This window comes from Amblyomma maculatum, chromosome 3 (genome assembly GCF_055883805.1).
Source record: "Amblyomma maculatum isolate TAMU_Amacu chromosome 3, ASM5588380v1, whole genome shotgun sequence".
Classification (NCBI taxonomy): Eukaryota; Metazoa; Arthropoda; class Arachnida; order Ixodida; family Ixodidae; genus Amblyomma; species Amblyomma maculatum.
In genome coordinates, this window is record NC_139346.1 from 196,394,236 (window position 1) to 196,408,202 (window position 13,967).

General features: G+C 42.0%; 1 protein-coding gene across 3 annotated transcripts in view; it reads right to left on the minus strand.

Annotated features, from left to right (window-relative positions):
• Positions 1 to 13,967, minus strand: part of LOC146197345 (peroxisomal acyl-coenzyme A oxidase 3-like) — a 30,557-nt gene that overhangs the window by 14,521 nt on the left and 2,069 nt on the right. For all 3 annotated transcript variants that reach the window (XR_014706190.1, XM_084599167.1, XM_084599166.1), the window contains exons 2-10: positions 13,021 to 13,254; positions 11,363 to 11,437; positions 11,183 to 11,272; positions 9,207 to 9,439; positions 7,767 to 7,863; positions 6,968 to 7,150; positions 4,990 to 5,112; positions 4,523 to 4,643; positions 2,658 to 2,891 (exon numbers count right to left, since the gene is read on the minus strand). Coding sequence is in view for 2 of the 3 variants with exons in the window: in XM_084599167.1 (XP_084455293.1) it covers positions 2,658 to 2,891; positions 4,523 to 4,643; positions 4,990 to 5,112; positions 6,968 to 7,150; positions 7,767 to 7,863; positions 9,207 to 9,439; positions 11,183 to 11,272; positions 11,363 to 11,437; positions 13,021 to 13,254 (1,390 nt within the window). In the remaining variant the exon portion in view is untranslated. The remainder of the gene's footprint in view (positions 1 to 2,657; positions 2,892 to 4,522; positions 4,644 to 4,989; positions 5,113 to 6,967; positions 7,151 to 7,766; positions 7,864 to 9,206; positions 9,440 to 11,182; positions 11,273 to 11,362; positions 11,438 to 13,020; positions 13,255 to 13,967) is intronic.

Below are 13,967 nucleotides of genomic sequence, written 5' to 3' on the forward strand. Positions count from 1 at the left end.
CCTGTCAACAGAGTGCACATGGTTTGGGGTGGCGGAGTTCGATTTATCCATTTGGCAACCGACGCCGTTCGAAATAAAAAATTAAAAATGCATGCGATTTTCCGCGTGATATAGAAAGTGTTCGATATAATCAATAATTCGATATATCCGTGTTCGATGTATCGAGGTTCGACTGTACTTCCTAAGTGAAGGACAGGTGGTGGTACCAGATACAAACGCCGAACCAGGATGTATCTTTTATCAAATACAAAGTTTCTGTCAAAAGCTGCATTGCTTTTTTTAGAGGCTATAAGGCTGCACATGGACAGACACTAATGATCAATTAGTATATTAGCAGACACATATGCAGTCTACTGCACAGGACTGACAAAGTCACCAACACAAACAGGCAAACAGATGACCTATTCGCAATCCTTTGACTAAAAGAGGACCAACAATATGTTCGAATTCACATGAAATTAAAATGAAGGCGAGTCTTTTTTAACATACTTGATGTCAGCGAGACACAAAAAATCATTTTTTTGAAAATTCAAGTTGAGAGGATTTGTATGAACAAGGTCCCACTGCAGCGAGAGATGTTCCCACTGCTCTCCATGGTACCCGCAATACATTAGTGGTGCGGGAGGAGTCTGTCTTTGGACTCTATATTATTTTATGCTCTCCATGGCACGCATTAGTGGCTATATACATTGGCCATTTTTCTTTACTATTTTCACCAGGCATGTAAGGAAAGAACTGGCACTTACTGCATTCTTAAAGTAAAAAAACTTTAAAGCATCATTCCACACCGGGCACATGTAACCAAGTGTTAGACCGAGTAGTGATACTTTTTTAGATTACAGCTCTTATGCGGCTATTTGGCGATAAAGCCACGTCACAGTTAGTGCCATTGCTGGTGTAACCGAGCGAAAGACAGGCACCCCCCCCCCCCCATGCCAAACAGAACTTCTAAAAAAGAAGAAGTGTCTTTATCTTCTTCTGAAAATTCTCTCTTTTTTTTGTGACATTTATTGCTTCAGGGCATAAAAAGAATGTTATGAAGGATGAAAGGTATGATCAAATAAATGAAGAAAAGTTGGCGATGTAATGAAGTCGAGGAGTGAACGATGATGTTGATGAGGAGTGATAATGGCTCGTGAGAAAAATAAGAGTACAGTCGAACCCGGATATACCGAACTCGAAGGGGATCGCGAAATAGTTCGATATATCGATAATTCGATATACAGAAATCGGCTTGTGACGGCACTTACGATGCGAAAAAACGATACCGTATTTGTCGCGTAATCAACCCACTCGCATAATGAGCCCACCCACCCTCCACTTTTGCACCCGAGAATTTGAAAAAAAAAAAAAAAAAAAAAAAGTGCGTTAAGGCCAGCTTGCTCACATGGAAGTGACTGAGCGATCTCAGCGACGAGCGGCAGCGACAGAGCGAAAATTTTCAAACTTGTTGGAAGTCCCTCTCGCCGCTTGAGCCACCGCGGCAGCTCAAAACAAGGTTTCTGTGTCGCCGCGGCGGCAGAAATCGCGAGCATTTTCGCTTGCATGTCGATGGCGCGCGTCAGTCCGTTTCAGTCGTCTCATCCACAGCTCATTGGCAGCGTGCCAAGATGCTGCGCAGCGATAACGTCAGGGCGCGTTTATCTTTTGATAGCTCCTGCGGTGGCGGGGAGCGAACTTGGCAGAGTGCCCGTGATGGCTTGATTGCATAAGCCTGGTTCGATTTATCACGCCGTGCTTGGGGCGGGCGTCATGATCGCAGCAGCTGACCGCGTGCTTTCGCTGATTCATACATTGCAAGGATAAACGATAAAAAAAAAAATAATAATAAAATAAACGACCCCCGCAAAAAAAAAAAAAAAAAAAAAAAAAGAACGGCCGTTTCTTAACGTCCGCAGCTGCCATATCTTACGCTACGCCGCGCGTACAGCACCACAATAAGAAAGAATGACTCTCGCAAAAAAAAAAAAAAAAAGAGCTGCCGCTTCTTAACATCCGCAGGCGCCATAGCCACGTCAGCCGCCGCGCGCAGAGGGTTCGCAACACACGCTGGAGAAAGCGTTCGACGTCTGTCTCAAAACGGGCTGAGCTGGCTTGGCGCATGCGTTGCGCGTGCTGAAGGAGAGAGATGGCTCGGCAAAAGAATGGGCACACCCACGCACATGGCTTGCAAACGCCATGTGTTGGGGCGCGGGAAACGACGACTGCAGTGCGCGCGCCTTTGGGGAATGGGCGCGGCGCTGCGGACCAGCCGTCGCCGAACTGCCCGCTCTCATTCCTTCATTCCTTCCGCGCGTGGCTTGAAAACGTCACGCGGCAAACGGCCAAGAGTGATGCGATCGTCTTTGGGGAAGGCACACTTTCCAGTGCGTGGTGCGGAGTTCGATATATCGAACGACCGGTGAAATTGAGTTCGATATATGACGCGGCTTTCCTATACTTTTACATGGGATTTTTAAGGGGATATTCCATGAGTTCGATATATCCGGGTTCGATATAACCGGGTTCGACTGTATTTTGTTACTGCACACAATCTGTCAAATACCTAGCCTAAATATATCGCAAGAATATTTCAAAAGTTGCCCTGAAATTTCGCATTAGGAAGCACCGCAATAATTTTTGGAATTTTTTCTTTCAGCCTCTGTGGATTCACTAACCATTGATGTCGGTCATCTCCCGGACAGAGGTGGCCTGGAGGCTTCCTTGCAGGATGGTCTCCATATCGTTAAGGAACTGGATGGTGGCCATGGATGTCGGCAGCGGCTGGCCCGCTTTTCGCCCCTGCACCAACGACAGCAGCACGTTGCTCGTCTGCTGCAGGAGCACGTTGTTGTCCCCTTCGTAGGTGCAGTTGGCATCATTGTCATTCCGCAGCTCGCCAAGACCTGACACTGCAATGCAAGGAGTGCACACAACATACCAGCATAACTTGCGAAAGGAGCGAAAAATTTGCCTGTCTAATCCATGCTAAGCCTATAGATTACTCCACTGCAGGAATACATGCATTGCAGGCTCATGTTCTGTTGGCATAAACAAAGTACAGATAGTAAGGAAACTTAGTTTTAATAATAAGTGTGCTCCTGTGTTGTCGAGCAGGGCAGCAAAAAGCAGTATGTGATAGCTGAGGTACCACACATAGTTCATGCCGGTTACATTAACGTGTTGTGCAAAGATGTGATCAATACAAGATGCACTTCTGGTAGTGGCTCATAGCATCTTTGCAACACAGATAGCAGTTCACCAGTGGGTTACGCAAAAAAAAAAATTGTTGTTCAAGCACAAGAGCCTGATTGGCAGAGTATACGGCTACTTTTTGGATAAGTGGCGTCATCGCGTACCATGAGCACGATTCAAACAAAATTTGACTACACGTTGGTTGCACCAGATGGTGCCATTGGTTCAGCAGTGGCAATCCATGGCGCCAGGCTAGCTTTCACAGACTAGCAATCTTGCATCTTTGCAATATCTTTAATAGAGGTAGTAAATTAAAAAGACTATTCACAGTTAGTACTTCTTCACCTGACATTATTTTCAAATAATACATAGTACAATAACACATGGAAATTTCTGTAAATCCTCTGACAGTAACTGCGCCATGTCGGAATGTCCATTTGCCTTGGTGGATGGAACCATAATGGACAATGGAAGCTGAAAATGCAGTCATTAAATTCATTCCTGCATTAAAAGCATTCACCCAGTTCTTTGACTCGAGGCCAATATTCAATCTACATGCACAAAAAATATTTTTGCACTCCGCTGCATAAAACATCACAATGAGCCATCATAGGGAGCAACATATGCAATGATAAAAATGATGGTAATAGCGATGGTGGCTATGCCCTTTTTAATGAGTCGCCACTGCCTTTTGGCACAGCAGAGCAAAAAAATAATGATAAGAGGTAAAAAAAGTACAATGCAAGCAAGAAATGTCAGAAAAAAAAGAAGCAATGTTGTACACATAGCACCTCCTTCCACCCAGTTCATTCTCCTCCACTGTGCACAGATTTACTGCCAATGCCATGGATCTTGCAGGTGGTGCTATTAAAGCTAACGCTGTGAGATGTTTACTATGAAACAGGTGCGCTACATGTCAATTAGCATACTACCTGAAGCAGATGAATGAGCATATCGTATCTGAATTATCACAAGTTTTTATGTGGACTTTCAGGTGGAAAATTCTAAAGCACGATGATCTTGCCAATTTTGAAACAGGCAGTGTAAACAAACATAGGGGTACTATAACAAATAGATGCTCAGACTATTTGGAAGGCACACATTCAACTGAAATGAGATAACAAGGAAAAATGTTATGCTCGTTATTAGCTGGTCATGCAGTGTAGCAAGGGTAGATACAGATAGCTTTTAGTAAGTTAGTTGATGGAAGAGCCCTTAAAAAAAAAGCTAGCAGTGCCTAAGAGAATGCATGAACAGATTTCTTGGGTGGATGGAACATGGGCTCGTATGTAAATGTGCGAAAACAGCATGACCAGAACTAAATTAACGCGAGAGACCAGACACGCACCTTTGAGGTAACCATGGCCACCACAGGCCTCACGGCTTTCTTGAATGGCATCCCTCGCCAGCCAGCCTGCCTTGCATTTGGCAGCACATGATAGGATGTGCAATTCCACACCTTGCTCTGACTGCACGCAGGAAAGGTATGAACACTCAAAACTCAAGAGCATGAACAATAGGCTCCCAAATCTCCCCAAAGAAACTGCTCATTTGTTCCTTTTGTTATGCTCCTATCGTAATGCTTAAAAAAATAGTCTTCTTCCTGAAAAACGAAAATCTGTTGTGTTACCACGCTAAGTAATGTTTCAGCTTGACACCATCCTGAAGCTTGTCTTTTCTGTGATGCAGCTCTGTAAATTATGAATATGTGCCCATAGTAAATGTCCCTTGCATTGAATGACCTGAAATAACCAGTGCCCATCTTTGTTCCTAGTAATCTAAGCTGCACAGAGGGAGAAGAATTCAAACACCCACCACTTCGGGAGACTTTTCGCCAAACAGAACTGCAATGTGGAAGCTCACAAACTCCTTGTACAAAGCGGTTGAGTAGTAGTTCAACACGTAGGCAGCTGCGAGGAACGGGATCAGCCGCCATTGCTGAAATCACAGGTTGAAAAAAAAAAGAAAAACATGACTGCACTAAGTTTGGCAATGCAACATCACAGCAGCTTCTCCCAAAGCACCGCCGAAGCACTGTATGACAAGGTGGTTGCGTCAAAGCCAAAATTAGCACTGTGCAAATACTGAAATGTTCCAATACAATTTGAATACGAATATGGGCAAAAAATGCCTTCAAATTTTGAATATCTGATCAGTGAAGAACAATGAAAAATTAAAAAATAGAAAGCACTGCTCACCTCGTTTATTTCAGATTTCACACAGTTATTATTTGCAGATAAAGCTAAACTAGAATTGCAGAGAAGTGTATATATACTCTACTGATATATCTAGTATTAATTGCATACAGGATTCCATATAGCAGTTTTCTTATCAGGAAGGACCTGCATGAAGCTGCTTGGAGCTGTCATATAGCTGCTGAATACAGTAAGCTCTTGTTAATTTGGCCTTAAAGAGACCAGAAAAAAATGTCTGAATTAACTGAAAGCTCCAATTATGGATGGGCGTGAAAAAAACTTCCAAAAACCGTTTACGTCACAACACCTTTATCTGAGGAACTCCTGTATAATGGATGTCTGCACTTGAGATGAATTCAAAGTAAGAGCGATACTTTTTTTATTGGTTTCGGTGTATTCGGTAATTTTCGAACGCTTGGAAATTGCGAATATAGGTTTCTCGAATACAAACCCAAATCGAATAACAAGCATATCAGATTCGTATTCGAAATTTTGAATATTCGCATGCCTCTAACAAAAACAGAACTGAAATTACCAGAATTTGTGAAACACGCACAGAGTGCAACCATTTCATTCATTTATTTTTTTTTGTGCGCCAGCACTAAAGCTCTCACTAAGCTTATGGACGAATTGGCAGGAGCTGCCAACTCAGGCAGCACATTTGAGACAGAATTCAAACCCAGTGGGACCCTTTATCTCCCATAAGACATGGTACCTATAGGCCATGCAGGCATGTCTGTATGCCTTGGGTAAAGTAGGGCTGCATATGCACATATTTCATCCAATGTGGTAGATTACAACCGTGCGCTGATGAGTATGTGCTCCCCTGACGACACGCACCTAATTCACATTTGGACTAAGCATGCTAAATTGATCATAATTTTTTTTATATGACATACCACCGGCCACAAACATTCACATGATGTATGTGTATTCTAAAAATGGAAAGAAAGAAATGCAGCTGGTTTAGCATGGTGGAACCTATTAAAAGGAAACAAAATACAGTGTCCCAGCTGTGCTACAGTTGTATAAAGATTAAGAGAGTAGGAGTTAAAGTATGCAGGCGGTTCAGCTGTGGCAGTGGTGCAATTCTGTAATGCAGTGACCAATGACCGCTCGTGCTGCTATGGCATTGAAACTCGGTGGTGAAGATATTTACTTTATTTTCTTTCAATGTTATGGGAGTTTACTCGCGCAGACAGCAGCTAAGTGGCTGAGTGGAAGTTCTAGTGGAAGAGCAGTAAACAAAATATTACTGTTGCCCTGAATCACGACTCAGTCACCTGGTAATGTTGCCTACAGATGAGCGAGGCTGATTCACAGACACCTTCAGACGTTTCAGATGACTGGCATGCATGCTAGTGTAAAAATAACATTTTTCCTACGCACTTATACCCGTAAACCCATGTAACTAATGACACATGATGTTAGAAACAACGAATAAAATGATGCCATTGCAGGTTATAAATCCGCGTATGTGACTATGTCAAAGGGGTATAGCGCTCACCTCTCTTTTTTGAGAAGTATCAGTTATTGCCTTTTATAATGTTAGTGATATGAAGAGCGCTAAACAGCGTTGAAGCTGCTGACGCACGTACCTGCAACTGGTACTCAATGACCGGAAGCTCGTCCTGGTTCTCGGGGCCAAACTGACGACGTACCGCCGAGTACCGGATGGAGATGACGACACTCTTGATTAGGTTGGTGGTGCAAATGCCAACAATGCTCACACGCCCCATTGACAGGGAGCCCAGGGTCATCCCAAACCTCTTCTTTGGGTCCTACGATCCCCAGGGAAGAGAGAAATCAAGCACACAGTCAGGACAGCAAAGAGGAAGCAGGGAAAACAAAAATGTGCAAAGCAGCCAAGGCAAAGCTGCTGCTGCAGCTACTAAATGAAATATTGGCCAGAAAAGCAAGAAGAATTTTACCTTTTACAGAACAGATTCTTACTGCCAGAAGAAAATTAGCTTTTCTTCTTTAGCTCAATGTTAGGCATTATCAGGCCGGAAGTTGCAAACAAAAATACACGATCCTGCCTAATTATGTTCAGCTGTGACAGTAAGGAAACAGTGAAATTCGTATTTCATTGTAAAGCATTCTATGAATGGTACACTCGTCGACTCTCTGCGAATGGAGCTTTTACTGTGCATCTGAGAATAAAGTGTAGCCATTTTTGTGCTTGAATTTGACCTGGCAGTGCAATTAACATGATTTTCAAATCTCTCCAACAAATGGAAGCCTTGTTATAGCTGAAAAAAAAGAAAAAAATTTGTTGCACAATGTACTACTCATGTCCCAGTGCTTCGCGATTCCCTTAAGCAATCCCAATCTTGTAAAAGCAAAAAAACTTCAGTCAGTAAAGTTGCACAGAATGAAACCTTCAGGATGTCTAACCTTCAGCGGTGTGACATACTCCCCTTCAGGTGTTACATCTGCTGTCCTATTAAGCAGGTTCTCTCGAGGAATGCGATAATTGTGGAAGGACAGGAACCTAGAAAAAAAAAAGCACAGATGATCAACGCAATTGGTGCAGCAGCGGTGCGCACAATATAAGATGCAAGAATTCCAGGGTTTCAAAGATGTGAAGAGGCAATAATCGAGCAGAGCAAGGGGTCTTTTTTCGGAGCACACAGATTATGAATCCTTTGGCTCTTGCTCAGCTGCTATGACTTTGCTCTCCAACATCGCCATCCCTGCTTCCGTTCTCTGGTCTTTCAGTGGAAATTATTAGTTTTGACACGAAGAGTAATGTCATTCTTAACCTGCAATGAGAGTAGTGGCTGACTCCACAGAAATTTGAGTGTTACGTTGTAGTTTTTTCTTTTTGCAGAAATTCTCAAACTCCATCTCCCGAGCCTTCATTTCCGATGTGCATGCTGACTTTCTGCCATGTCTTCTAGAATATAAGTAGGTATTTCAGATGATTTATTAACTATAGTTTACTTGCAGGAGGGCAGTCTAGGGAAATGAAAACACATAATACAGAAAGGCAAAGGGGCAAGAAGTCCAGAAAGTGCATCTTTAAATTTATTCTGCCGGGGTCTATTTTATGAACCCTGTGCTAGCAGTCACAATGTGACATGCCCCAGCTCACTTCCACCTTTCCTCACCCTCCTAACTTCATTCTCCCTGCTCTTATGAAAAAAAGGGATTTCCCTCTCTTCACTTTGCCACCTGCCAAATGAGGCTTCGGATGAATGGACAGCCTTTTCCAACCTGATGGCTTAAATGCTAACATATATTGATTTTAGGCATTAGCATAAAATCTATTGCATCAAAACCAAATTTCACAGTGAACACAACACTAGTAGTGAAAGTCTCAAGCTATGTACAGTATGTATGCAAGCAATGATGTAGATACGGCAGGCAACAGATAAGACCCATTCACCAAACACTGCCACGCCAGAACGGAGTTTGATCAATATATCAAAGTTCGCAATGCAGGTCTACCTAACATTAGATTATTCTTTAACCCCTTTCAGGTTCATTGTTTATGCGAGAACTACGCCAGCCAAAACATAAAAGCAGACTCATCAAGACTTGTCAACACCGGGCCTCGCATGTGTTTGGACTTGGAACACATCTCTCATATAAGCTTGGCTAATAAGCCCTTGGTAAAATGCACTCACAAGCAAGGATGTCTAGTCATATAAAGAATAAAAAGAAATTACATGTTTTCATCTCTAAGATGCACTGTGGGTGGAATCCTGCAAGGAATACTGATTCTGCCCAAGTGAAAAGACAGCCATGCAACCTGATAGTGCACCTGCAGTTTAGTACATGTGTATACCTGTGTGTGAGAGTTAATTAATGGCACAAGTGAAGTAGACTCACCCATTGTCAATGCCATTGAGGCCCAACTTGGGACCCATGTCTCCCACAAGGACTCCTGGGAAAGGAAGCAGAGTCTTCCGGTTTCGGATGGGTACAACGAAGGCGTGCAGCCCTCGGTTCTTCCCGTCAGCCGTGAGCAGTTGAGCAAACACAATGGCGTCCGTAGCCGTCTGACCCATGTTTCCTGACCAGACCTTGATGGCTTCAATATCGGGTGTGTTGAGGACAAACTCCTAAAAGTGAAAATGATGCAGAAGAATTTGTGTGCGTTGAAAAAAAAATAAAGGAGCCTAGCTGGGTTCATGCGTGCATGTGCAAAGTTGTGCACAACAGTTTGTGCACCATAACAGCATGAACGCATGTAATGCATGCAGGGCAGATGTATAAGCGTCGTCAAAAAAATTTAATTGCTTTGAATACAAAGCGTAACAAACAAGATTTATTAATGCTCTGACTAATTTGAAAAATAACAGGCTGTATATATCGATCAAACGATGAATGAAATGATGGCAACAAGTTGAATTTTTTCTGCGTTATTGCATTCCAATTACTTTTGACAGAGACACATGTTGTATGGAAAAAGTCATAAGCATTTGCCTAGACACTTCTGGGGAGCTTTTGCAGAGAGGAGAATTCTATTCGTGCATTCCATTGCCAAACATAGTCACCTTCATATATATCCTTTATAGGTAATCAAAGGAGAACTGTATTTTCAGTGTCTATACAGCATCTACAGGGTCGAGGATGAAATCAAGAATCAAAACATTTTAGACGTAAATGCATTGCCACGAAAGGGAAACATGCAAGTGACAAACTGGGTCTAGTCATTGCTCTTGGGCTGAGCAAGTGCATGAAAAACAGGGCTATGTATCATGACAAGCCTGCTTCTGATCTCAAATGCTTGATTCGATAAGTCTTGAGGATCTCAATGGGACATCTTTGTGGCATTTAATAAGGGAGTAATTACTCGTTGACATCCACCCAAGCGCAGCCATAAGGCTAGAAAGGAAAGCTATACAGCTTTTTCAGAAGCTTCACAGTTAACTAAAAGTTCGACCTGTTCCGGGGATTGAACTCGGAACCACCGCCTTTCCAGGGCAGCCGCTCTACCAACTCAGCTAACTAGGATGGTCAGCAAATCAGACGGTAGGGCGAGAACGAATTGATCAATATCTCGAAGTGGGAATCATGATGATCGAATTTAATGTAACAGAATGATTACAGCCCCTGCAGCAGTTAGCCACACTGTTGCTGTGAGGTGTGACCATCCATGATACAATTTTCCTTGCAGAAAGCGTAAGAATTTAATCATTAGATAGTGCTTCTGCAAATGACAATAAAAATTCTGCTACACATTGAAGTTGTTATTGTACGCTTCTGATTTATGAAACATGGTCACGTGGAACTGGTCAGCAAGCACCCCAGACTAAACTACTCCAAACATATTAGTGCCGGAAAGAAATAGAACATCGTAGCTGACACTTCTCTACTGCCACTCACAACCTACACTTCAGAGACTGTGCTTAGAAGTTTTACACATGGCAGGACACTGGAAACTCAAAAACGGTGGAGGTTCCCAATGCTTACAGAATCAAGGAACCCCGATCGAATTTTAAAAGGTGCCAAAGAACCCCATGTGTCTTGGCTTTTGTCTCTTTGTGCCCAGAATGCATGCAAAAAAAGGGTGCACAGATGCACGGTACCACCAAAAATGGTGGAACAGCCTGCCGTAACCGACAGTAAAATTTGCTAAAAAATAAAGTGGCTGAAAGGAAAGGTACAGGAGTGAAACATACATGGAGTCACAGGGCTCTTGGGATCTAAAAGGCATTTCGAAAAACCCAGCAGTTAAACGGAACCCACTCTGACAACCGCTGGTGAAAAAAAATATATATATATACTATACATATATAAGGAGAGGGCATAAAACGTGAGTAAATTTTCATACGTGCACGTATTGAAAGTCAGTGACTTGCCTGAGTCCAGGGGTCATACTGTGCTTCGGTCCGCATTGCTCTTGTGTTAGTTCCATGACTAAGCTCAGTCAAGGCAAAACAGCCAGCTGCCTATTAATCAACGGACATACACATTACTGATGCATTACGAAGCGCACAAATTGGTTCTGTGTGAAATGTAAAGTTATTTAATGGTGTTACCTCAAAATTTAGTATTTCATCAAAAATCTTCATGTGCCGCTTGGTGCCCAGGCCTCTCACAGCCCCTATGAACATCTGGAAAGAAAAAAAAGGATACCGCAGGAAGTTACTGCAACATTATAAGATAAATATGGAGCTGCTCAGATGACATAGCAAAGAGCCTCTCAAGTTTTTGTCACATCTAAAAATTATTCCTGAATAGTAAGTATCTGTCAGCCCTTAATGTGTTATAGCAAACAGACCTCACACTGCACTTCGTGAACTAGGTAAAAATCCAAGATTTTTTACAGCCGCTTCTTGCACATATAAGTTTTATTTGCATAATACAGAGGTCACAATTATAAGTAGCACATATACTGGCATGGAAATATAAGAGTTATAACTCAAATGGGCTCAAATGGTTTTAAAAATTGAGAAACACACACACACACACACACGAAAAAAAAAAAAAATGGCTAACTCGCAGAGACAATGTTATCAAGGCTTAACTAGGCTTAACTAATTTCACATGAGACAGTACTATAGATAGATTTGTTGCATACAGACACAGTAAAAAAAGACCAGCAACTTCTGTCCTAAAAGGTACTCGTTAGCTTTTTAACCTTTCCAGGAAATATCTGTTGATTCTATCAAAAGCAAACAGCTTTTCACTTAAACAACATAATCAGATCTTAAAAAGCAGCTGAAGGGGTTTCCGATTTGGACAAGCTTAAAGGGAAAAAATATACGAAACTTTCAAGTAAAGAATGTAAAGTGTTCTTGCGCTAGCTTTCGAACTGCCACAGTAATTGCTGAATAAAGTGAACTAGGCGTTCAGACTTCTCTGCAGTGCAACAGACCAGGCTGGGGCCCCAACGTCATGTTAGTAGAGCTATGTCTCAAGCGAAGAAATGGTTGCTTGAAGGGAGAAAACCACCGCCGCCGAACGTATAGCTCATGAAGAGTTGTTTAGCAGCAATGGATCACCATGACAGGGAGGGAAAATTTAAAAATGGCAGTAATGATGTCAGTACAAGTTTCTCTCCACTCCTCTGGTGCACCGAGATATGACTTAGCTTTTATTTGGTGATTATGTCATCATTTTAAATGTTAGCGCAAGACCGGTTCATGCGTTTTACCCACAGACTTTGTACATTCCAATCACTCCATCTAGTCCAAATGTCTGAGACCCACTTCAGCTTCCCTTTAAGAAGATCAAATTATTAATTTTTTTAATTTGCCTGTGCAAAGGCCCAGCAACAAAAATTTTCACGAAGCTGCTCAAAATTTTCAAATTCACAGTGACTGACAATTGCATCGAAAAGTCAGGATATATGTTGTGTAAATGCCCTATGGAATGTGAAATCACTAGGCTTTTTTTTTAATATACAAATTTGGTTTGAAACTACCAGTGGCAAAACCTGTCCGCATAAGAAAATACATCACCAGGATATTTCATTGCATATAACAGGCAATATGAACCATTATTTCTGGTAAAGCAAACCTAAGAAAGAGATGCCATGTTTCTGAACTAAAAGAGTACACACAACTCTTCAGAAGAAGTCTACAAATAAAACACTGTACTGCTTTTAGGCATTTGCCCAGGCTTAATATAGATGTAACAAAGTTTGCTTCACGGGGACTTAGAGCAACAATTTATGACAGAAACAAATGCTTACGTCAAAGCACAGGACTTTCTTTATAGAGAGTGACCAGTCATAAGCTCCAATGCAGTTGTTGCAAGCCAACGACAGATATGGATTCTGGAAGAATTCCTCCTGTGTGTAGAACTGGTACTCGAAGATGCGCTTCATCCGTTTGAAGCATAGATGGCGATGCTCTTCCAGGGTGATGTTGTCATAAGGCTGGCGTGCAAATAGCGGATCATTTTCCAGAGTTTTGAACACCTTGGCCTGGGTGCAGATGCAAAAGATGGAACACTCATGAGTTCAGCAGAAAACTGCAACCCTATTATTGCTGTCACCTGTCCTTTGAAGCACTTTTGAAGAATTAAAATCTTCTAGTCTGAAAAGGCTAGCTTTGCATAATGCTTCATTTATATGTGTCATCAAAGAACAGAAACCCTTAACAAAATATTAGAGAATTATTCAAATAAGCTTCTACACTAATGCAACTTAAATGTTTCATAGAAAACAAGCAGAAAATTGAAAAACTAAAGTACCCCTCTCAGTCTAACCTACATTTTCAATGGTAACAATCTATGTGAGCATCAAAATTAAGAATTAAATGCATACAATGCACACTTTTAAGAATCATTGATAAAAAGGTGAAAACACAACAAATGAACAGTAGTTTATGTACCACAACCCAGAATGCTCCAAAACTTAATAAACAACATGGTAAAAATAAACCAGGTATATCTCAGATGATTACTGTCAGTGACAGTCCCAACGGGGAATGAGGGGTGGCAGGTGCTAGGCTAAAATTGGCCGGGTCAGAACCGCATTTCCTGAAGGTGTACCCTGAACTAGGCCCCGTCACTGGTAAGCATCTGAATTCCTAGCTGCAACATTTTGTTCCTTTCTGTCTTTATGAGCAGCAATGCCACATAAGCATCACGCCAACGAAATATTTAGCTCACTCCTGCCATCACCCTAATGACATT